Raw genomic sequence first — 25,567 nt, 5'->3', positions numbered from 1 at the left:
AAGATACTTGATATGATTTCAATTTTCTTAAATTTACCAAGGCTTGATTTCTGACCCAAGATATGATCTATCCTGGAGAATGTTCCATGAGCACTTGAGAAGAATGTGTATTCTGTTGTTTTTGGATAGAATGTCCTATAAATATCAATGAAGTCCATCTTGTTTAATGTATCATTTAAAGCTTGTGTTTCCTTATTTCTTTTCATTTTGGATGATCTGTCCATTGGTGAAAGTGGGGTGTTACAGTCCCCTACTATGATTGTGTTACTGTCAGTTTCCCCTTTTATGGCTTTTGTCATTACTCTGAATTCTTTTTCAAGTAGATTGCCTATTTCCTCTTCACTTGTTTGGTCTGGTGGGTTTTTACCTTGCTCCTTCATCTGCTGTGTGTTTCTCTGTCTTATTTTGCTTAACTTACTGTGTTTCGGGTCTTCTTTTCGCAGGCTGCAGGTTCGTAGTTCCCATTGTTTTTGGTGTCTACCCCCAGTGGGTAAGGTTGGTTCAGTGGGTTGTGTAGGCTTCCTGGTGGAGGGGACTGGTGCCTGTGTTCTGGTGGATGAGGCTGGATCTTGTCTTTCTGGTGGGCAGGACCACGTCTGGTGGTGTGTCTTGGGGTGTCTGTGAACTTATTATGATTTTAGGCAGCCTCTCTGCTAATGGGTGGGGTTGTGTTCCTGTCTTGCTAGATGTTTGGCATAGGGTGTCCAGCACTGTGGCTTGCTGGTCGTTGAGTGGAGCTGGGTCTTAGCGTTGAGGTGGAGATCTCTGGGAGAGCTTTCGCCATCTGATATTACATGGAGCCGGGTGGTCTCTGGTGGACCAATGTCCTGAACTCGGCTCTCCCACCTCAGAGGCACAGGCCTGACACCCAGCCAGAGCACCAAGACTCTGTCAGCCACATGGCTCCGAAAAAAAGGGAGAAAAAAAGAAAGAAAGAAAGAAAGAAAGAAGAAAGAAAAGAAAGTTATTAAAATAAAAAATATTTTAAATTATTTAAAATTTTAAAAATTAAAAAATAATTTTTTAAAAAAAGAAAGAAGAGGGCAACCAAACCAAAAAACAAATCCACCAATGATAGCTAGCACTAAAAACTATAGTAAGGAAAATAAATACGGACAGAGAGAACACTAGGACAAATGATAAAAGCAAAGTTATACAGACAAAATCACACAAAGAAGCATACACATACACACTCACAAAAAGAGGAGGAAAAATATATATACCTATATATTAAAAAAGGAAGAGAGCAACCAAATCAATAAACAAATCTACCAATGATAATAAACTCTAAATACTAAACTAAGGTAAACATAAGACCAGAGACAAATTAGATGCAGAAAGCAAACCCCAATTCTACAGTTGCTCCCAAAGTCCACTGCCTCAATTTTGGGCTGATTTGTTGTCTTTTCAGGTATTTCACAGATGCAGGGTATGTCAAGTTGATTGTGGAGCTTTAATCCGCTACTGCTGAGGCTGCTAGGAGACATTTCCCTTTCTCTACTTTGTTCGCACAGTTCCCGGGATTCAGCTTTGGATTTGGCCCCACCTCTGTGTGTAGGTCACCTGAGGGCGTCTGTTCCCGCTCAGACAGGACGGAGTTAAAGGAGCAGCTGATTCGGGGGCTCTGGCTCACTCAGGCCTAGGGGAGGGAGGGGTACAGATGCGGGGCGAGCCTGAGGCAGCAGAGGCCAGCATAAGTTTGCACCAGCCTGAGGCGCACCACGCGTTCTCCCGGGGAAGTTGTCCCTGGATCACGGGACCCTGGCAGTGGCGGGCTGCACAGGCTCCTGGGAGTAGAGGTGTGGAGAGTGACCTGTGCTCGCACACAGGCTTCTTGGTGGCGGCAGCAGCAGCCTTAGTGTTGTCTCATACCCGTCTCTGGGGTCCGCGCTGATAGCCACGGCTCACGCCCGTCTCTGGAGCTCCTTTAAGCGGCGCTCTTAATTCCCTCTCCTCGCGCACCAGGAAACAAAGAGGCAAGAAAAAGTCTTACCTCTTCGGCAGCTCCAGACTTTTTCCTGGACTCCCTCCCAGCCAGCTGTGGCACACTAGCCCCTTTCAGGCTGTGTTCACGCCGCCAACCCCAGTCCTCTCCCTGGGATCCGACCGAAGCCCGAGCCTCAGCTTCCAGCCCCGCCCGCCCCGGCGGGTGAGCAGACAAGCCTCTCGGGCTGGTGAGTGCTGGTCGGCCCCGATCCTCTGCGCGGGAATCTCTCCGCTCTGCCCTCCGCATCCTGTTGCTGCGCTCTCCTCTGCGGCTCCGAAGCTCCCCCCTCCGCCACCCGCAGTCTCCGCCCATGAAGGGGCTTCTAGTGTGTGGAAAACTTTCCTCCTTCACGGCTCCCTCCCACTGGTGCAGGTCCCGTCTCTAGTCTTTTGTCTCAGTTTATTCTTTTTTCTTTTGCCCTACCCAGGTACGTGGGGAGTTTCTTGCCTTTTGGGAGGTCTGAGGTCTTCTGCCAGCGTTCAGTAGGTGTTCTGTAGGAGCTGTTCCACGTGTTGATGTATTTCTGATGTATTTGTGGGGAGGAAGGTGATCTCTGCGTCTTACTCCTCCACCATCCTGAAGGTCTCTCCCCCCTCTTCCATGTTTGTTGTTTGCCTCCATTGACTAGAATGAACTTCCATGAGAGCAGAAAGTTTGTTTTGCTCAAGGCTGTACCTCTGGTGCTTAAGAGGCACTCAAATATTTTTTGATTAAATCCTTCATAGGATTCTCTATAGCAGGTTTTTTGTAAGTAAAATTTTACTGGAATTCAGTCATGCTCATTCATTTACATATCATCTATGGCTGCTTTCACACTATAATGCAAGCTGAGGAGGTCCGAAAGGGTCCATGTAAGCCCACAAAGTCTCAAATATTTATTCAAAGTCTCAAATATTTACTGTCTGGCTCCTTACAGAACGACTGCTGACCCCCAACAGCACTCACTTGTCCTCTACTTCTCAAGTTAAACTGGAAGTGCTCTAGGTACAGGAGTTAGGTCTTAATACTCCTGTGTATGTAGAACAGAAAATCTTTAAAATAGCTATCGAATAGATTTTCTTCTTCCAACATAAATTATTTCTGCTCAGCTAAATTCCAAGTTAGCATTTTCCATCCTCAATGCATTTCTAGCAAGGCCAAAAGCAAAGGTTACCTGTGTTCAATAATTTGGGGGAGAGAAGAGATTCTGATGCTAAGTAGCAGCAAATTTTCACAGTCATGAAATCTTTAAAATGTGAATGCAACGTAACAGCTGGAAAGCTATTCCCTGATATGTTTCTCTCAAATGATTTTGAGGTGAACCATAGTTATTTTCTCCTTGTAAAACTCATTCTAACAATGTATCATTTTTTTAATGCCAGGCACATTATGGGTGCACAAGTCATTGAATGGATCACTCTCCCATAAATAATCACTGTGCTCATCAATTTTTGCAAATTATAATTACCTGAAAAGGGGCATCAAGATTTATATCCCGGGCTTCCCTGGTGGCGCAGTGGTTGAGAATCCGCCTGCCGATGCAGGAGACACGGGTTCGTGCCCTGGTCCGGGAAGATCCCACATGCCGCGGAGCAACTAAGCCCGAGCCATGGCCGCCAGGCCTGCGCGTCCGGAGCCTGTGCTCCGCAACGGGAGAGGCCACAACAGTGAGAGGCCCGCATAGCATACCGCAAAAAAAAAAAAAAAAAAAAAGATTTATATCCCTTGGGCTTCCCTGGTGGCGTAGTGGTTGAGAGTCCGCCTGCCTATGCAGGGGACACGGGTTCGTGCCCCGGTCTGGGAAGATGCCACATGCCGCGGAGCGGCTGGGCCCGTGAGCCATGGCCTCAGAGCCTGCGTGTCCAGAGCCTGTGCTCCGCGACGGGAGAGGCCACAACAGTGAGAGGTCCGCATACCGCAAGGAAAAAAAAAAAAAAGATTTATATCCCTTTGCCAATTCTAAAATATACTCAGAATGTCTCAATCTTTTTAAAAGTTAAAGCCTTTATTGTCATTCTCTAAAAAAAAAAAAAAAAAAAAAAAAATTTGCATAGGTATCACTGGTTCCAAGGACCTGAAGAATAAATGAAGAATTCTAGGCATCATTTCAGTCCACTGTCTACCCCAGGTACAGAGGTAAGCAAATAGGATTTTCTCATATTATTGGATAAGATGTCTGTCATTTGGAAACACTGTAGTCCATGGACTAAGACACAAATAAGAAGAGAGAGCAAGGAATCTTATCTTTGCTAAGTTATTTTGAATAAGCAACAATATACACAGTGATATACAATCATTTGAGAAAACTATTGTTTATTTAGAAAAAGGGTTACATGGGTAGTATTCATTAGATAAAAAAACTTTCTTTTAAAAATGTCACTGTGAAACTTTTCCAGAGGAAAGTTAAGCAATACAAAGCTCCTGTAGCTGTAGAATTAAAACACAATTAACTTTCGATCCCCCCGCCCAGATTTTTCTAAGATAATTACAAGAAAAAAATGGCAAGGGACAAGTGAGTGCTGGTACCATTTTTTTTTTTTCAAACAGGTTTTAATGTCGTACACATAGTATATAAAATGATTGCTAGGCATTGCATAAGACACTGCTCCCACTTTGCTTTTTACTAATATTAAAAACAGGCCAAATAATAAATTAAAACTGAGTTTTAAAATGAGGTAAATTCAAAATGGTTCAATAATTGTTTATTTTCCATTTCAAACAATAAAAAGGAAGCATTTCAAATAGAAAAAAAAAAAAAAAAAAACTAAACTCAGGCAATATTTAGTTAACCTAAAGTGAAATTCTGTACATATGTAACTATTTGCTTGTTGGAAACTGTATGCAGCACATTGTGCTAAAAATATGGAAGTTAACACTTTCAGCCATTTACTGAAAATAAACATGTAGAAACTAAGCAACAAGTTAAATACAATAATGCACAACTCAACAATTTTAAGTTTTCGGCATGGAGCAATAGAGCAGATCACTGAATAATTTAAGGAGATGCAAATGGGCCCTCTTCGTTCATAATTCTTGGCAGTCTACTCAGGAAAATAAATTTCTGGTCACAGCTGAACAATTTCATTCCAATCTCACCTGAAAGAAACAAAGTGATTATATTGCTAGATAAGGAAGGCAGTGATGGGGGGCAGGGAGGAAGGAGAGGGGATGGATGGAAGAGGGTATGAGGGACAGATGAAAGGAGGAGGAGGGAGGGAGGGAAGAAGGGAGGAGAGGAAGAGGAGAGGAGGAGGAGGGAGGGAGGGAGGAAAGAAGATTTAAGAAAATCAATGAGTTCTGTCAATAACAAAGGCTTGAATTAAGTCCCTAAATAAGGATGAAATATGTGTGTATTTCTTATTGCCTATTCTTAGAAACCATTAAAGATAGGCACATTATGATGAATTAAAAAAAAAAACCAAACCACAGAACATTTTATCTGTGAGAGAGGGAAAGGGGGAGTGGGGGGAGGGGAAGGAGGAAAAAATGAAATAGAATTCCACAGGGACAAGCAATCGCTTGTCAAAAGTAAACAGAACACATAACCGTGAAAAGAAACCAATTTTACATGATCAACAAAAAAAAGAAAAATGACATCACATTTTTCACAAGGACATGATTTTAATAGTTACTTATATTAAGATGCAATGTCTGCTAAATTATAAAAATTGCTTTAAAAATATATTGACTTAATTATACTCATTTCCTTTCCTTTATGTATTGACATTTTTCAAATACTGCATATTGAAATAAATTCAAAACATGATCATTACAACATGTGGCAAATAACTTCATATCTGCCTAACATTGTTCTCATTCAAATTTTAATCTAATGCTTAACGCATTAAACTTTATTGATGAAAATACTACATTCACATATTTCATAAAACCAGAGCTAGAAGGGCCTTAGAAAATAACCACACTTGAATGATATGCTGACAAATAATTTACATATCGTTTCTATACAGTATTCTGTTCACACCATGTATAATCTTGACATTACCAATTATAATTATAGATACATTAATGTTGAACTTACAGTTTTAATACTTAAAAATCATTGTTCCTGTTCATCACTGATGAATGGATAAACAAAATGTGGTACACATCCATACAATGGAATAGTATTCAGTTATAAAAAGAAATCAAGTTCTGATACATGCTACAACATGGATGAACCTTGAAAACATGACGCTAAGTGAAAGAAGCCACATATAACAAAAGGCCACATACTGCATGATTCCATTTTTATGAAATGTCCAAAACAGGCAAATTCATAGAGACAGAAAATACATTAGTTGTTTCCAGAGGCTGCAGGAAGAGGAGAATTGGGGGTGACTGCTAACAGATGCAGGGTCTCTTCTGAGGGTGATGGAGATGTTCTGGAATTACTGGTGATGGTTACAACACAGGGATATACTAAAAACCATTTTAAAATGGCATATTTTATAAGAATTTCATCTCAATTTTTTAACTGCAAAAAAGTTAATGTTCCAATAAAGAGAATTACGGTATCAGCATGAACACAATTAGAATAAACAACGCATTTAATGAAGATGTCACAATTACTGGGCAAGGGAAATTCTGATGACACATTTAAGGGTACATTAAAGGATAAAACTGCTATTGCTGTTAAAACATGTGAAGATGATCTTTCCCAGGAACTGAAATTAAAATTTTTACAAGAAGCCAAAATCCTCAAGCAATATAATCATCCCAATATTGTCAAACTTAATCAAAGTTCGCACACAAATACAGCCTATCTACGTGACTAAGGAACTGGTTCCAGGAGGCAATTTCCTCTCCTTTCTGAGAAAGAAGGATGAACTAAAACAGTTAGTGAAATTTTCATTAGATGCTGCTTCTGGATGGCAAATCTCGAGTAAAAATTGTATACACAGGGACCTTGCTGCAAGAAACTGCCTGGAGGTGAAAATAATGTTCTGAAAATCAGTGACTTTGGAATGTCTCGTCAAGAGGATGGTGGTGTGTATTCATCTTCTGATTTAAAGCAGATTCCTGTTAAATGGACAGCACCAGAAGCTCTTAATTATAGGAGATATCGTTCTGAGAGTGACGCATGGAGTTTTGGCATCCTCCTCTGGGAGACCTTCAGCTTAGGGGTCTGTCCATACCCTGGAATGACAAATCAGCAAGCACAAGAGCAAGTGGAAAGAAGATACTGGATGTCAGTTTCTCAGCAGTAACCAGAACATATTTATAAAATAATGAAGTCCTGGGATTACAAACTTAAAAACCACCCCAGGTTCAGTGAACTTCAGAAAGAACTGCCATCAAGAAGAAAGTCACATAGTGATGAAACAGTACCAAATTCAGACTTCAGGACTCTATCTTCCAGCAGAGTAATATTTTCTTCTCATTAATAGTAAGTTTACACCACCTTACCTGGAATATTCTTCTAAGGTTATTGTTCATTAACTATTTTTTTTAATATGTGCAACTTTAACCATTGTTAAAAGAAAAGAAAGCACAGGTTCTAAATGCAAGAGACCCCTCAAATCTATCTTTTCACACCTAGGACTGTTGATGTTTCTCAAAGGGTTTCTACTTCAGGCTCAGTTCAGAGTTGACTGTCCTCCATCCTAGACACCTCTACTCTCTCGGTGCTATAAACTGCATTGGTAATACCATCTGTGCAGGATACATTCCAACAAAAGGTGGCCTTCCACTATGCTAAGACAAGATTACATTTGTAAACATCACTTCCTATTGGGAATTATCTGGACAACTTTTAGTAAGGTTGTCATTTCCCTCTGTTCCACCATGCCCTCCTCCTTTGTCAGGGCATCAGAAAACTATGCATGAAATGCCCTGAAAGAGTACCCTTTCAGAGTTGAGGCAGCTGATTTTAAATGATGTTACTTTATAGACAGCTGTGACAGCAAGAACGAAATCTGAAACGTTAGGTCTGGGTGAAAGAGCAGCTAGACTGGTGATCAAAATAGAGAAGAAAGGCATATAGAAAATCAGCCTTATTATCACAGCTATGCCTTTATAAACACACACGCACTTTCTATTTTTATGATCAAATTCACCAAAAAGGTCCTAAGAAATGTTTCAATAGGTCATAGACTCCTCATAAAAGAACCCTCTGGATGGCAACAAAGTTTATTTAGAGAAACTATAAAATACAAGCCCAGTGAATTAATAAATTATTCCTGGTTAATCCTAGTACGTGTACACATACACACACAGGCACGCAAATGCCAAGTACAAGGGCGCACATGGATGAAGTTGACAGAAGAGTCCAATGAACATTTACAAGGAAGAAAGAAGTTACAGGAGAAAGACAATAGGGACAGCCATCCTAACTCCACTTTACTCCTTCATTTACCTTTAAACTGCCGCCTAGCAGTTCTTATCATAGCAAACACACTTCCTGAGGTATTCCAAGTGGATAAAATGGAACAGTTAAAACAAGGATTCTATTGAACTGAATCTCAGCATACCCAGGGATGCCTCTCAAGATAAATGTGTGTGTGAGGAATATGTGTCACACTCAAGGGTAAATGTGGCATTGGGAGCCTTCTGGAAGTGCTCGTGCCTATGTTCAGATAAAGAACAGCACAGCACCTGAGTGAAAATTTGGTCTGCCTTAAGTGGAAGAAAGGAAATAGAAAATCCCTCCTGTTCTCTCCAACTGTTTGGTGCCTATGAATATCAGTGTACAGAACTCACTGATACGTTAAAGGATGATAATGAAGAGAAAAATAGTTTGGGTCTATTATTTCAATCTCCCAACAAGACTTTTTTACACATTTAATGATTGCTACATACAGACCCAGACGAAAGCATAATAAACCTGCCCTCAAAAAATATGTTGCAGCACACAAAGCAACTTCTTAAACAGTATACTATCAAATGCTATAAATACACTGAACCTTCTTTTGGGGGCAAAAAAAGTCAGTGATGTTTCTCCTCCATTCCAAAGAGATATAGTTAATACTTCTGTACACAGCTCTCCATGTAAAGTTAAGAGTATCTGAAACATAGCAGGTAATAGAGAAGAATACTTGATTGTTTGATTAGAAGGAAGAGATGAAGCTACTGCCTTCAACAAGACCACAATCTAAGGAGCGGGATATGTAACACATTCATATATACATAGGAATCAGTGACTAGGACGCTGTAGGCAAGCTGACACACACGTGTAAGCAATGGGAAACTACTGAGGAAGAAACTTAACTGAACACTTCCTACTGCAACACATATTATTACCGGCATCTAGGACTGTGCCTCAACATGGTAACACATTCCTAAAATAAGCAAACTTTGAGCAGTTAGGAAGTCAGTTTCCAAGTATGGACTGAAGAAGAAAGGCTCAGAACAGGAATTACAAAATCGATTGCGTACAGGGACTAGTATAAAATGGAAACAAATGGAAGTGAGCTGGGTGGGGCCTGAATGAGGTAAACTACAAAAAAAGACCCACTCTATTTAAGGGGGACAAGCACCTAGGCAGGTCTAGCTGACTGTCGCCATGCAGAAATCAGGACACCATGTTGCCAGATGTTCCAGTTCTTCAAAAGAAAATGAAATTTGGATTTTGTCAACTCTTCTGATTTTTAAAGGCAACCTTTTTTTTTAATGTTAAATATTGTGCAAGGCCAAGAAGGTATGTCTAATAAGGCACATTCTGCCTAAGGGCTGAGAAATTGCAACCTTGGGTTTAAACGATAAGAGTTAGGTTACACGTAAGAGACCAGAGGTGAGAGATGGAACTGTAAAATATTAGGCTTCACTGGAGTATTCGAATAGGAATGTAGTATACTACAAATACAGATGGATAGGATAGAGTTAATTGCTAATATTCTTTGAAATCAAGAACCAAGAATCCAGAATCAAAGTGCAAGAAGACTGAGCTTCTCAAAACCTAGAAGCAAGTCTCAGTTTAGCAGTGTCTGGTTCACAAAAGGACTCTCAAAAGTTAGCTGAACTCAGTGAATTGAGGACCACACATATCAATTTACAATTGTGAAGCTAAAGAATGCTTCTAAGTGGACATTTTTCAGAGACGGGAATTTTTGAAGATTAAACTAGGGGAAACGGTTAAAGGCAAAGCAGCTAGTAGTGTTCAAGAGACTAAATCAAGGAAAGAGTAGATGAATTTGGATGAAGACATTAGCAATAACAAGTAACAGGAGATACAGAGAACAAGCGAAAAGAATTTTGCAATGAAACATTATGAAGCAGGAAAAGAAGACCCTAGAAGGAATTTAATCTGGGTCACATTTATATATTGTATTTTCTTAACTCTAACATGATCATTTTAATGTTTCTGAAATCAGGGTGATACATACAAATCAATGTCATTTCTCGATCCACTTTTCTCAAAAAACAGTTCTAGAAACCAACAATGAATCTTACAATTAATGACATCTCTGACTCATGGAAATGTGACATGTGTAGCAGTTCTCCTTTCTGCAGAATATAAAATAAATCAAAAAGGGAGCAGGGAGCAGCAGATTTGAAGTAGCCTAAAGGTAAATGGTGCCAATAAGAAATGATGAGACCTCTAAATGAAAAGGAAGAACCGCATAAAGACTTGACCAACCCTAGAAGGTATCCAACAGAAGGCAGGCCCAGAACAGCCAAAAAAAGGAAAAATCAACCGGTGCCTCACAAAGAGTCTACCCAAGAAGAGAGTAAAGAGAGATGTACAAAATCACAATGAAATTGTCAGTGACAATGACCGGCCCACTGCTAATGAAGATACAAGAGGCAGAGTTTTTTCGTTGTCTTTAATAAGGGGACCAGGTGAAAGCAAGAAGTAAAAAAGCAAAATGCCAAACTGAAACGAAGGTTATGGTGAAAAATCAAAAAAGAAGATTAAGAGTTTATGGTTCACTAGGGAAGACAGCTAGTGGTTAGGGTGGGCGATGGCTAGAATTTAAGAATAGGTAATAATATTTCTTTTATAATCTTTCTAATTTTAAAAAATCTACTGAATTCTAAATGCTCTCTCATAACTCTCATCCACCCTACTCTAATACTTAGATAAGCACAAAATAACAAAACAGAAAAAGCACACTATTTGTCAAGAAGTTACCTACCTGGCAACCTCAAATCCCTGCTTTGCAGCCAAAATAAACAGGACAAAATCCATATTCTAAAGCTCACACCTTTATACAAAACAGGCTCTCAGACATTTCTCACTCTTAAACAACTGTCAACAGCCTTGGCTATCTATCCAGTTTCACAGAAGATTAGAAGCAGCAAATAATATTAGGAGGAGGGTAGAGAAAGCAAGTATACTTGATATCGTTAAAAAGTGACAGCTAATATGGAAACAAGAAAGTTTGCTATAAAAGAATCAACAACTTCAAGTACAGCCATCACAAACCATTAAATGTAGAGGGCAAATCATCCTACACACCTCAATAATCCTAAGGCATCACACCAAACAATAACTATTCAAATGATGATCTGAGCGCTCAAAAAAGATTATATTAAGGTTCTGAACACTCTGTCCACAAACAATTTATTTGAGATGGATAAAACACTTTTAAAATCTCCCATAAGGCATAACTACTTTGAAAACAAAGTTGCATATTTTAAATTCCAGAACTAAAAGCACAGACCATATTTTTGGCTTTGCAAAACATGGGCAGTGGTAGAAAAGAGAGGCAGGAAACTTGAAACAAAAAAAATCTCCAGATAACGTGTCTGCATGAAAGGCAAAAAGAAGATCAGAGAACACTGAAGGGCAAGAAGACCTATATTTTCATATTGGCTGTGTCAGCTAATATCTCTGTCACTCTCTTCAACTTAACCTCTTAGAGTCTCAGTTTCTTCCCCTGTAAAATGCAGATACCACCACCACCTACGAGGTACTTTTAAAAAGTAACTATCCAGAGAAGATGGGAATGAGTGGTGAAGAGAAAGCCAGATGTTTTTAAACACATCTTGGTGCTTAAAAAAAAAAAAAAAAAAAAAAAGGCGTAGCTAACAGCAAGCTTAAAATGAAAACAGCTTAAAAATAACTGGGAATCTTGTCTCGCATCTTTACCCAAAGGCCTGACCATTATATTTAAGTGAAAAACTCTAATTGTATCTTGCAAAATGGATCTAGTTTCTTCAACATTATCAGACCTCATTTTATATTTCTATCTTTAAATGAAAAGAGGTGAGAGAACACTCACCTTGATGGAAAGTCTTCATTATCTGTGCTTGTCCGAGGACTTATGAGTAGATGACAAATTAAGGGAAAACAACTTTTGGGGGGAAAAAAGACTGCTCTCTCATCTTTTAGTATAATCCCTCAGCTTGCAGGCCTAATTGGCTCTTACCAGCCTGGTAGCCTCAAACTCTACCAGCTCTTCTCATCTGCCACATCATCTTGCCCTGCTACTCCCCATGCCCCCAGCCCAAGGGACTCTCTGTTCTCTTTCTTCCTCTCGGTGGTAGAGCCAGAGGGACTTTAAAGCCCTTGGTGGCATAAAACAATCTCAGTCACCAAAGAAGTTTAAAAAAACAATCAAGTCTCCTTTCCACGTTTTGTATATCTGAGAGGGTTAACTGGAGAGACCATTTAAAAGGTAATAAGTCCTTGAGCATTTAGACCACATACTACAAGGGTACAATTCTAAATAAGACCAGTATCAAAGCTTTCCATTATACTGATTAAAAACATCAATAAGATGAAAAGGATATTGTTTCTTCTCTTCCTTTCCTCCTGAACTGTCCCGTTTCTCTTTCTTTTCTATCTTTTCTTTATCATGCCTGGACTCCTATAACGAATGGTGGAATTAGTTGGGAAAGGGAAAACCAAATATAAAAATCAGCTCAAAATCTCTTTTCGTCACTCACCAGTCATAAATTTTTCTTCAAACTTATTTAATATGACACCAAAAGCACAAGCAACAAAAGAAAAAAACTGGACTTCATCAAAAGTAAAAACTTTCATGCATCAAAGAACACTATCAAGAAAGTGAAAACACAACCTACAGAACAGGAGAAAATATTTGCATATCATATATCTCATAAGTGTCTAATATCAAGACTACGTAAAGAATTCTTACAACTGAGCAACAAAAAGACAAACAATCCAATTAAAAAATGGCTAAAGCATCTGAATAGATTTCTCCAAAGAAGATATACAAATGGCCAACAAGTACATGAAAAGATGCTCGACATCATTAGTCATTAAGAAAATACAAAATCAAAACAACAGTGAGATACTACTTTACACCCACTAGGATGGCTACAATAAAAACTAAATAAATAAAAATAAAACAAAACAGAAACAGAAAATAACAAGTGTTGGCAAGGATGTAGGGAAACTGGCACCCTCATACATTGCTGGTAGAAATGTAAACTGTGCAGCCACTGTGGAAAACAGTTTGGCGGTTCCTCAAAAAGCTAAACATAGCATTACCATATAACCCAGATATTCCACTCCTGGGTATATACACAAGATCATTGAAAACAGGTATTCAAACAAATACTTCATAGCAGCACACCAATGTTCATAGCAGCACAATTCACAATAGCCAGAAGGTGGAAAACAAGACAAAAGTCCATCAAGTGACGAATGGATGAACAAGTGTGGTATATTCATAAAATGGAATATTACTTAGCCATGAAAAGAAATGAAGTACTGATACATGTAACACCATGAAGAATCTCAAAAACATTATGCTAAGTGAAAGAAGTCAGACACAAAAGGCCACATTATAATACAGTTCCACTTATATGAAATAGCCAAAGTTTTTGATAAGTCCATAGAGACAGAAAGCAGATTCGTAGTTGCTGGGGGGGGGGGGGGGGAGGGGGGATGGAGAATGACTGCTTAATGAGTATGTGGTTTCCCTTTGGGGTGATGAAAATGTTCTCGAACTAGACAGAGATGATGAGTGCAAACACTGCAAATATACTAAATGCCACTGAATGGTACATTTTTGAATGGTTAATTTTATGTGAATTTTACCTCAATTTAAAAAATACTTATTTAAAAGGAGCAGCCTCCCTTTTAAAACTATCACCTTATAATTTTCCAAAACTGCTTTTAAGAACTATGAATATATGGCATATATGTTGAATATATATCATAAAGATGCTTTGTAGACACTTTACACTTTAGTAATGGCTTGCTTACTTTATGGCAGATGCATCAGATGTATTCTGAGTATCATCCATTAGTATCTAAGAGAATGCACACTATACTTAATTTTAAAATCAAATATAAGTTGTGAACACATAAGTTTATTAGGAGAAAATGTTATAAACATGTGTTTAAAAATCAGAATTAATAAAGACTTTTAAAACTCAGAATTAATAAAGACTATAACGGTGTGATGATCAGGGAGAATACATGTGACCATATTTTAACCTCATGAATGAAGAGAAACTAAAAAAACTGTTGTCAGAGAAAAAAGAAAACACGAAAAGAAAGGCTGAAACTCAATGAAAAGAAGTAGCTGGGAGTGGAATGGAGAGGAAAGGAATTTCAGAGGTAAACTAATTCCACCCTCCCAGTAATTTGGGACTGAACTGGCTCAAGTTCTCCAAGATAACCTGCCCTCCCCCAAAGCCTCCTCTTCCTGCCCCCAAATAATTAACAAAAGACTACTTGACTACAAAAAAAACCTCAGTATTCGCTAAATTTTCTAGTGGATGATTTTCTAAGAAAAAGTATATTGTTCTTTTTGTTCTTGTAATTTACCTTTTTGCCACCAGAGGAGATTTTATCCATTTTTTCAGATTTAAATGAGTCACCGCCTTTTTCTTTGCCTGAAGATTTTGACTTATTTTTTTCCTTGTCTTTCTCATTTGGATAAGGAGACTCACACGGACTCTCACTTTTGTGTTTTGAAACCCCCACTAAAATTATAAAAGAGAATCGTGAAAGCCTTTTCCAATTCAGTTTGATGACTGCATGGAAAGTATTAATAAGTCTACCTACTTGTTCCATTTTCCTCTTTCCGCCTCTTGGTTAAGTCCGGTGGTACTTCTCGGTCATTGTTTGAGTGATCCTAGAACCAAGAATTGTGAACTACATTGATCAAGAGTTTTTGTTTTTGTTTTAAAGTATTACTTTTATACAAGAAGAGAATAGCTAGTAACTAGCATTGGAGAATATCTGCGGTGCTTTCACATACTTGGTAAAATGACATGAAAGACAAGCAGAGCTGGTAGAGATTATTAGGCTGAAGATCCTTATTACTGTAGAAGATTCCAACACACTTTAGGGTAAAAATACCAGTTAAAACACTAAATAACAGACTGTCATGCAACAAACTAGTACTTTAAAAAAGGCAACAAACACACTACCGTACATGATAATGAGCTTTCCAAACTAGTTTTTAAAAAATTACAAACCCTTTTCCGCTCTTTCCTGTCCTTTTCATCTTTTTTTTCTCTTTCTCTGGATCTTTCCCTCGACTTGTCCAAATCTTTCTTGTCCATTTCTCTCTCCTTACTCTTGGACAGTGGTGGAGGAGTATGATTAATGTAGAGCTGTTAAATTAAGGCAATATTACTAAAGATTATTAGTTTTCCAGTATTGGCAGCATTTGCTTGATTGTTTATTTAATGAAAGACATTTGGTAGTAGACCCAAAGTCAAAAGTGGTCAGCTGTCTGGATTATGAGAGGTAAAATAAAAGAGCATGGCACAAGTTACGCAAAGAATTCAATTCCTGACCTTATAAAAATCATCATTTTTTTAACTCTACCAGTTCATTCCTGCCTCAACTGAGATTTTTATTAGTAAATTCACAAGCTATAGTTCCTTATATAGCTCTATTGTGAAGACCCATAACCACCATTATTATAAGAGTCCATATGTGAAAAATAGTGACTGGACTTTCTCTACTGGAAACAAAAAAAAAAAAATACAAACCTCTACACAATCATGGAAATTTAAAATAGTTTTACCATCCACTGATAAGCAATCAATGACAGTGAGCAAAAGTATAAAATAAAACCTAGCCTTGACTTTACTAATAAGTCTTTTCTGCCTCAGTGTATATCATACCATGCATAGATTATCCTAAATTACTGTTATAGTAAAGGCTGCATATTCTCTACTCTGAAAGCGCTCCAATTTCTGCCAAATAATCACAACTGATTGTAAAATTTGTCTTACTGGTTCCAAACAGCTCAGAAAGCCATATTGTCAGTTGAGGTTGATAAAACAACTCAGACTAAAAAATGATGAACCAATATTCTCTTTTGCCTATTCTTTCTGCAATGAAAGGCCCATAGACAATAAAACAGCCAAAGATCAAGGATATGCTAATTCTAAATAATTAAAAAGTAACCTTACTTATGTAAGTTGTAAATATGGAAATCCATTCTAAAACAAAATATTAAGGAAATAATCAGACACCTAACCTTACGGCATTTATAACTATGCTACAAGCTTACGTTTAACTTAAGACATTAAAAATATTAGGCAGCAGAATACTGAATATAACTCATTACATAACTACACAATTCTAGATATAACTTGGGAATGAAAAGAACAGTGAGTCAAAAGTCAAATATTTTTACACAAAGAAATCCTTTGGTATTCAAAGGAATACATGAAAAAAGACAGCCATCAGTTTGAGAATTAAATTAACACTTGTTTTTTTAACACCACCAAATATTTTCAATTCAGTTTGCTCAGAAATACTACCATAGCAATGCATAAGTAGACTCTTTAAAATTTCAAGGTTTAAAAGTTGATGATCAACTGAAATAGACAAAATGTTTATTAATAACAAAGAGCAAGAGAATGAGAAACAATCATAAAGTGCTTGTCCAAAAGGTACTCTTGCTGGGTATATGCCCTAAATGACACTTTAATATTTTCAAATTGTGAGGTTTATTCACATCTTAAGTCAATACTATTTATGAAACTGACAAGACAAAGAAAGTAATATGTTATTACAATACTCAAAGAAGACTTATCTTAGGGAAGTATTGCTTAATTCTTCCAGTAAAAAAATTTTTTTGTTTGTGATTACAAATGAGCACGTGCACACACACACACACACACACACACACACACACACACACACACACACACACACACACCCCTACACAAGAAGGAAGTTTTTAAGTATACCTAACTTGAATTCTGTATTGCAAAGAATTGGGAATCCTAGAAATTCTTAGTTTAGAAATGTACCAATTCTATTCCTTCTTTCTACCCTTCTAAGAGTTCTGATCACAATACTCTTTTCCACAAAAACATACAGTCTCTCATTGCCTATGGAATAAAATGCATATTCCTTAGCTTGGGTATTCCAAGCTCTTCACAATCTTTGCACAATTCTACCCTACTATGGAGTAACCCAATGTACTCTAGGCTGTGGCTACCGCTGCTCCCTAACACCCTGTACTTCCCAGCAGTTCTCTTCACCAGAACGGTTGCTCATTTTTTATCTTAATCTCTTAAACTCTTACTTTGCCTTCAAAGACAGCTGGAAAGCCATCAGCACTTCAACATTCCCTCAACTCCACAAAGCACTGTCCAGTGAACTCTTATTTTTTATTAACCTTTTTTTGTGGCAGGAATTCCCAATTAATTTCATGTCATTTATTTTTGTCCATAACATAGTTTACAGGATGGTAGGGGAGCTAATGTGCCTTTTCTACTTTTACACACTTCCTAGTGTCTTGTACACACAGTGAGTACTCAATACATGTTTGATGAATAAAATTAATGATCTGTTAAACTGATCTGCATGTAGCATTGTTGGATTGGGGATTTTTTAATTTGCTTTTATTCCTGATACTACTGGATCCTGTTTTTTATTGGCTTTTATCCTTGACATTGAGATCATTAGATCCAAAAAAAACAGTTTGACTGATCTTCAAAATCTGTTTAAGAGACCACTGCCACACTGACCCTTTTAAGGCTACAATATATAAAGATGGCCTCACATGTAGGCTCAGGTTTGGTTGGTTGTAAATCCTTGTTTTAAGATGATGAACAGAATTAAAAGCTGAATTTTATTTTGGTGGTTATTGCTGCCCTCTGAAATTACAGAGAAGCTTGGTTTAAAGGAGCATGCTTTTCATACTTTATCAAATGTAACTGCTAAAATTGCCAGGTGAAAACACAACTAACCAAAACTATAAATATGCCAACTCAAAACTGGGGGTAGAAGGTGAAATGACAGAAAAGATTTGGATACTAAACTAGAATCCCACTTGAAAAGCCAAATCCATGTGTATTACAAAGTGAAACTAGTAACTAGTTTAGTAAAAAAAAAAAAAAAAAGAGGATCCTAGGGGCAAAGTATAACTAAAAGGTCAAACTAGAGCAGGGAAACATTTTTATATGTACGATGACAAAGTAACCTGAAAAAACAGACACATACCTTTCAAATCCTCTAAAAAGTAAAAGCTACCACAGAAAGTTTAAATTATAGATCATTAATTTTAGAGAGCACTCAAAGTCCAGTGAAATTGTTTTTCTAAGACATTCATATGCTATTAAACTTTCTTAGACACACAAAAATCAACATCAACTACTATGCAGACCAGTAAACTCTGGATGCTTTACCAAGTCCAAAGGCGTAAGAGTTCATTTCAAATATTTACTGAATACCTAATCATATTGCCAGGTACCATACTAAGCACTAAGGATCTGAAAAGTGGTATGAGTTGCAATTTTTACAAGGGTATTCATATGCCATTTTCAAAATTTTCTGCTTGAATGTGGAATAAATCTATTGAATTTTAAATGCCCACAAAATCACCACCTTTTTTTTTAAGTGGGGCGGGGGATCACTATAATTTAAAAAATAAGACAAACACACAAAAGAAGTTAAGAACCCTTTCAACTACTATTGAAATGGGTGCTAAGAATCGAGGAACCACATTTTTTTTTACAATTTTTGTTTTCATTGTGGTAAGAACACTTGAGGAACCTTAATTTTAGTCCAAGTTTTGGTACTAACAAGTTATATGCTACTGGGAAAAGATCAAGAACTTTAGTCTCTTATTTGTTAAAAAAGACACTGCCAACTGCCCTACCTACCTCACAGCACTGTGACGAGTATGAAATGAGATAACATACGTTTATCTCCTATGTCTTATTTTCAAAAGGCTTTCATAATTGAAAGAAACCATAATCTTCATCATTGCTTAGAAAATCCAGTTAACTATAACAGCAGGTTTTCAACTGCTTCAAACTATGTTTCAGGAAATAAATATTCACAAGGTAACATTGTTAACCCATGAATTTAAAATAGTCCACACAAACCACTGATGGTTAAGACTGACATACATACACAATCCCACACTGGTTATGAAAACCTACTATACTGGAATACATGTTCAATTTAGCAAATAGAAAGTTCTGCTTTAAAAGAAAGCATTCACAGTACAACTGATTCTCTTTTGATTAATACAGTATGTTCTAAAAACAATGCTACAATTTTAGGACACAGGCACATTAGCTAATCTAAACTGTTAAAAATTAGTGCTTACTTGCCCAATAGCCACAGACATTTCATTATAAAGCTAATAGTTCTAAAAGCAGTTAGTACTGTCAACTGGCTTTGTTTCAAAATATCATTTTTTACTGGTCCACCAGTAAGGAATCATACTTAGTAGATATAAGAGGAGGCAAAGTAGAAAATCAAAGTGAAACAGGGTACAAATTTTATAATAATAAAGACAAAATAACATGAACACTGGACAATTCAACTATAACCATGAAATGAATGAACTCTGTAATAAGATACACAAACTGCACATTATTTTTAGTAGCAGAATACTCAAGAAAGTAGAGTAATAGGCAAGAATTAATACTGACATGTAAACACAACCATCATGTTGAGTATTCCCCTCCAGGAGAATGATTAGTTTACATTAACCATATTTCTCGATAATATGCTACAACTACCAAAAAGGTAGCTCAGCAGAGGCGATATAAAGATTCTTATGGGTTGAGATGGGCTCAGTTTTTAGAACAGTTATGTGAATGCATCAGATATATTTTTTGGCCTTTTGGGTTATCTAAAAAAGTTAAAAAAACAGCCTGACAGATTTGTTTTGAGAAATTAAATAAGCCTACTCCTCAAAAGAAACCAACAACTCCTTCCTCAAATCTTAAACTTACTTTCAGATTTTGAAGCATAAAAGGATAATGCATAATAACAGCAAGGAGAGATTATAGAAAGGTTGCCACATTACACACATTTTATAACAATCTCATTAAAAGGGACCATTGCCATCCATTGTTTCAGTTTGTGATAAGTATTTTTAAAGGTTATTCCACTAGCTTACTGAATTTACTAGGGTGAGGGTACCTACTAAATAAATGAAGTAAAGAATTTTTTCTTTGTTTTACTTAGGCATGATGATTTTAAAAGACTCAAACCTTTGCTGAAGACTCCTTGAGTTCGATGAGACTGTCCTGTAGAAAATGAATGGAGATGACAGGTGAGCTGGCATAGTTCTCAGAACCCAGAGGAACTTTGGGAAGTATGGCTGTAACCTGGAAATAAACCAGCTACTTCTTGTGAGGATAAATCTCATGATGTCATTGTTATATGAATATCAACAGTAAAAAACAAAAGCAAAACTATGTAATGGAATTGTAATGTTTAAAAAAAAAAACTAAATTATATGTACTCGTTGTAACAAACAAAAATCTTTCTCTGCTCAGAATTTTAAAATAAATGTCAATGCCACATTTTTCATAACACTGTATTTAAACTACAGATAATGGTAAGAGGCTTAAGAAAGCAAAATACTTTTTCTCCACAAAAAGTTTAAAATAGTGGAGATCACTGTGGAAGAACAATATTGCCTTACATTTTCATAGTTTTTCTTTAATAGGGAGGTTTCCAATTTTCTTTACTTGGGACCTCCCCATAAATATATACACATTTTATCCTAGCCAGAAAACTCAGTGGCGTTACATTAACAAGAAAACAAAATGTATTTATAAAAGAGTAATCACTTTTTTCTTGCAAAGTGCCTCTAACGATGAATCTCGTACCTCCCACAAAAAAAAAGCACTTAAAAAAAGAAAGAAAATGAAATCAATTACGGTATTCAACCACAGTGCTCTTGATGAAGAATTAGTTAACTTAACAGGTTTAAAAGTTCAACGTACTGCAAATTCAAAGATTCCATGAAATTAGATGAGTTTAGAATTAAAATTAAATATGGAGCAAGGAATGGCTACCCTGAGTCTTCAAGAAGGCTACACCCACGATTTTGTGCTGCAGTTGAATGCCTGGGGTTTCTCTTTGCTGGGTGGTAGGATTGGATGCCACATCTGCTTTTATCGTAACGCAAGGTTCAACTTGTTGGGAACCCAATGGGTATAAACAAACCTCCAAGGGAAGATACAACAGAAGCTGCATGCTCACTGAATATACACAACTACAGGAGAACTGATCACCAAGGAGACTTTAAAATGGAACTCCTTTCAAGACTCCTTCTTAGAAGGCACACATCGGTATGATGCTCATCAAGAAGCTTGATAAATTCAGAGGTATCTTGTTTATCCTGTATCATCCAGGAAGTCTTCAGTGCTATATATTCTTCAATATTTATGCCGAAAAATAGGCTTCATTCTGCTGAAAAGATTCATTTGCTTGTAGCTACCATTGCACTCCAAAAAAGACTGCTTAAAGCAGTGAGGCACTTCTGGGTAAAATTTCTCTTGCACTTTGAAACACTACAAAATTAGTGCTAGGTCCTTGAAGTTTTAATATTTTTATAAGAAAAATACTCAATAGGAAAAAAATATCAGTCCACCAATATGTAAAAAATTCATTTTCTAATGCAATATAAAACCTCCAGTGGCTCCAGTGAATACTTGGCACAAGACTTGAAGGAAGTCAGGACACGTATTCCAAACAGGTGAGCCTAACATGGACGCTGCCTTCCTCAGGCTATACTAACCTTTACTGTTGAGGAATGTGATGGAGAAGGGTAGGTATCAATTTTGCGACGTTTTTGTTCTGTTGGGATGAAAAGAAATAGTCACAATAAGGTATGTTTCCACTTTTTCCCACAACTTAAAAAAAAAAATCACCGACTTCTAAGGTTATCAAGTATTAGTTCCCCCTACTAAAGTCCCTAAATAACTTGCCATAATAACAAGACACGAACCAACTTTATAACAACCAAAGGTAAACAAATATAAATCAAACTTGCCCCTTTCAGGCTCTGCAATATCTGATCGGGGAACAGGTGACTTCAAGGACCCAGAAACTGGTGTTTTCTCTCCTCCTTTAACATTTTCCTTTGATTTCATTTCCTTTGCTATATCTCTTTCTCTCGATGGCTCCTTCTCTCTTTCCTTTTCTTGAGTCGACTTTGATTCTACATTGGGGACAGTAGTCTTGAATTTCTCATCTTTAGCTTTTTCTTCCTTCTTGAATTTTTCTTTCTCTTTGTCAGACTTAGGTGTTCTTTCCTTCGTCTCTCTTGCTTTTTCATCTTTACTTGGCCGTTCTTCCTTCGGCTTTTCTTTACCATCTTTACCAAGTACTCGGGCCTCTGGAGTAGTAGCTGGAGTCTTTTCTTTTTTCTCTTTTTCTTTCTCTTTCCCTTTTTCTTTGTCATTTTCTTTAACAGCTTTGCTGCTTAAGAATAAAAACGTGACATTTTAAGACAAATGGTCATAAAATATATTCAATGTTATAAATCATAAAGCATTTCTTACTGACTGACTTCAAAAATTCTAGAACTATGAGTAGCCCTTTAAAAACTAAAGGACAACTTTAAGACAAGTAAAAAGGAAGTACTTCTTTATCCGGTAAATAATAACCAAATTCACAAATAGCAGATTAAAAAAGAATAATTAAAGTGATGTTAGGCCCTTTTTTTGTACACGTTCATAACCTTTGAGGATTACAAAGTAACAACAAAAAACTATCCCATAAGCCAACCAAGGGTGCTACCATCAGGAACTAGATTACTTGGCTGGATGGATCACTGGTCTAAATGAGTAGGCTTCTCTCATGTTAATTATTCTTACACAGCAAACACTCAATCCTAAAATTTTTTTTAACTTCACCACATACATTCCCCTGCATATCCCAGCAGAGGAAACAAAGTCAGTCTCAGCATTATACAAAATGTGAGAATGGTAAGCACATCATCAAAATAGCAGTATAGACAAAATTTCTAAGTCCAACAAAAATGACTTCCATAGTATTCATCTATCACCCTCTGTCATTTATGTCTAATGAGGTTGCTTAATCATATAAGAATTCAGAATTTTGACATACAGCACAGTGTTCCTACCTGTTAGAGCCACTATTTCCATTGCTTGAATTCCCTTTTGGTGTGGCACTAGAAGCTTTATTAACTGCTTTCACACCACACTGAGATCTCTCCCTTGATTTATCTGAAATAAAGGTAAGGTTTTATTTGACAAGCCCCTAGATGTAAATAAGCTACAATTGCACAGCAAAATGATTAGAGACTAGATAGAAAGAAACAAAGGGCTGATCACTTCTTCACAGTTACATACTCCTACTTAGGGAATAAAAGAGTAACACTAAGCCAGCATTTTACTTGTCATGTGATACAAAACATTTCAGTTTGCTGAAACAAAATGTATTACTTATAAATTTCTACAAATAAGCATACCAGTCTCCTCCGTACTGCTTTCATCCGATTTAGATGCACTTCCTACTGACGATGAAGAAGGCCCACCGCCAGGCCCATTTTGTACACTGGCAACTGCGTTCCTCGGAGGGGGGTCTTTGTGATGAAACTCATTTTCAGGTATCATGTATGACTTTCTACTTTTCAACTGCCCAGAGTAGCTGAAAGTCGCACAAAGTGTTTAAATATACAAATACAAATCAAAAGGCACAAACATGGGGTTTAAAAGAATAAAATTAGCAAGTTATTCACTCTGCTACTTGATTCCAGAGAATAAAAGATATTAATTTTCAGTAAGTTCCTGAATGTCTCTGTAAGAGAACCTAGATGCTTTCTTAAAAATTTCAATGTAAACTAATCCTTCAACTAAAATGCCTTTTTTCCACTATTGAAGACTTGATAACTCAACTGATGATAAAATTACATTTCCTCTAAACCAGGATATACTATATATGATTTTTGAAACTATCATCCAGTATAGACCGGAAGCTGATAATCAGAAGTGACAACTCTCACCAGCCTGTGGGAACATGATCGCATAATCTCCTGAAGTAAGGCAGAAGATAAACTTCAACACTGTAAGACATTTTAAAGTCTTCAGAATCCTTCTGTAATCTAGTCTCATAAATCACATTAAAGTATAATTGTGTTACCCCATAGCCAATGCATATAGATCTGGCCTCTTCTCTTTTTCCTCTTGGCAGATTTTATGCACTCTTCTTTCCAAAGCCTGACCCAGATTCAAAACTTTTGGGTACCAAGGAAGTATTTTTGTTAGCACAATCAAGATATTCCTGATGTGAGTATATTCGCCTGTTTCAAGGCAATGTACCGATGCCTACAACAAACATTTTAAGATCTGTTATTAAAAAAGTATAAGTATGAAGAGAAAAAACCACCTTTGAGAAATACAATTTTTTTTCTTACCTTGGTCAGTTTGTAATGCCATTTATGTACAACGTGTCGAAAATTTTCATAGTCTAATTGATCAGCTTTATTTCCACCATCAAAACCAGTTGCCCGTAATATAGTAAGAAATCCTGGATAATTTCCACATTCCTAAGGGCAAAAAATAGGCTGTCACTTTTAAAGAAAAATTCTGTCCTCCAAAATAGCAGAAGCTGAAACTTAAGTAGACTAGATTAATGATTCCATGTGAAAACATGTGTATTTTGGTTTGGTTTTGTTTTGTGTTTTTTTTTGTATTTTGAATGATAGGTAGTTTTCACAGAAAGATTCACCTTATTCGATGACATTAATTTGAAATGTCAGTTTGAGATAGGATAAAAATATAGTATTTTTTTAATAATGAATGAATTGTGCTTAAATTTTAAACATTGTTTTACAACTGAATCTTAAACTCAGCATCTCTTTTAAAACTGAACCCAGAGCTTACTGGAAGCGGTCATTATATACATGGTAAATAGGTACAGTATAAGAGTATTTGTCATACCTTTTCATATGTGGCTCTATCACTGTGCCACCTGGTCACAGTCTCTAACATGCAGCAAAGGAACCTCCCATATCGACTAGCTTCATTTTCAGTACAGCTTGCGACTGTGTAAATTATATCAGAGAAAACCTACAGAAAACAATGTGTGAAAAATAAAAACAAATCAAGGTCAAAATTAGTTCAAAATATTAAAAGATCATGTAATAGCAAATCATAATAAACTAAACAGGTAAGTTTAGTCAAAATGCATCTTCCCCTTTTATAGTCACAATTCCAGAGACCTTTAAAGATTCTGGCTTTTGTGAGGAAATAGCACATTCATAAAGCAACAATAACAACAACAAAAAACCCACTTTTATAAAGAAAGCTGATTTACAATGAGGGAAGAACAAACTATCATTATTATTACAACATAACTTCTTTAACAAAGACTTAGCCATAGATATTACTGGGGTTAAGGGGACAGTAAGCAGAGGCGAGGCTGATAGAAACTAGAAATAGGCAGCTGAGAGGCTGTAACATACATCATGTTTTTAAACCACAAAATGC

General features: G+C 36.9%; 1 protein-coding gene and 1 pseudogene across 16 annotated transcripts in view; one reads left to right on the top strand and one right to left on the bottom strand.

Annotated features, from left to right (window-relative positions):
• Positions 1–4,265: 4,265 nt before the first annotated feature.
• THOC2 (THO complex subunit 2) overlaps positions 4,266–25,567 on the bottom strand; it is a 128,629-nt gene continuing 107,327 nt past the window's right edge. For 3 of the 16 annotated variants that reach the window (XM_067024043.1, XM_067024033.1, XM_067024039.1), the window contains 14 exons: positions 25,019–25,147; positions 24,493–24,624; positions 24,219–24,403; positions 23,548–23,726; positions 23,200–23,302; positions 22,105–22,535; positions 21,850–21,908; positions 20,312–20,428; positions 15,308–15,445; positions 14,892–14,961; positions 14,652–14,809; positions 12,641–12,717; positions 12,130–12,175; positions 6,197–7,102 (listed from right to left, as the gene is read on the bottom strand). In XM_067024043.1, the coding sequence (XP_066880144.1) occupies positions 12,148–12,175; positions 12,641–12,717; positions 14,652–14,809; positions 14,892–14,961; positions 15,308–15,445; positions 20,312–20,428; positions 21,850–21,908; positions 22,105–22,535; positions 23,200–23,302; positions 23,548–23,726; positions 24,219–24,403; positions 24,493–24,624; positions 25,019–25,147 (1,806 nt within the window). In that variant the 3' untranslated portion in view covers positions 6,197–7,102; positions 12,130–12,147. Of the gene's footprint in view, positions 5,063–6,196; positions 7,103–12,129; positions 12,176–12,573; positions 12,718–14,651; positions 14,810–14,891; positions 14,962–15,307; positions 15,446–20,311; positions 20,429–21,124; positions 21,909–22,104; positions 22,536–23,199; positions 23,303–23,547; positions 23,727–24,218; positions 24,404–24,492; positions 24,625–25,018; positions 25,148–25,567 lie in introns of those variants that run through there. The other 13 variants (XM_067024044.1, XM_067024036.1, XM_067024035.1 and 10 more) reach the window with 12 other exon arrangements.
• Positions 6,523–7,350, top strand: LOC131748025 (tyrosine-protein kinase Fer pseudogene; annotated as a pseudogene).

Source organism: Kogia breviceps, chromosome X, assembly GCF_026419965.1.
Source record: "Kogia breviceps isolate mKogBre1 chromosome X, mKogBre1 haplotype 1, whole genome shotgun sequence".
Classification (NCBI taxonomy): domain Eukaryota; kingdom Metazoa; phylum Chordata; class Mammalia; order Artiodactyla; family Physeteridae; genus Kogia; species Kogia breviceps.
The sequence above is the reverse complement of the archived record's forward strand: the minus strand, read 5'-3'. Positions and strand labels throughout refer to the sequence as shown.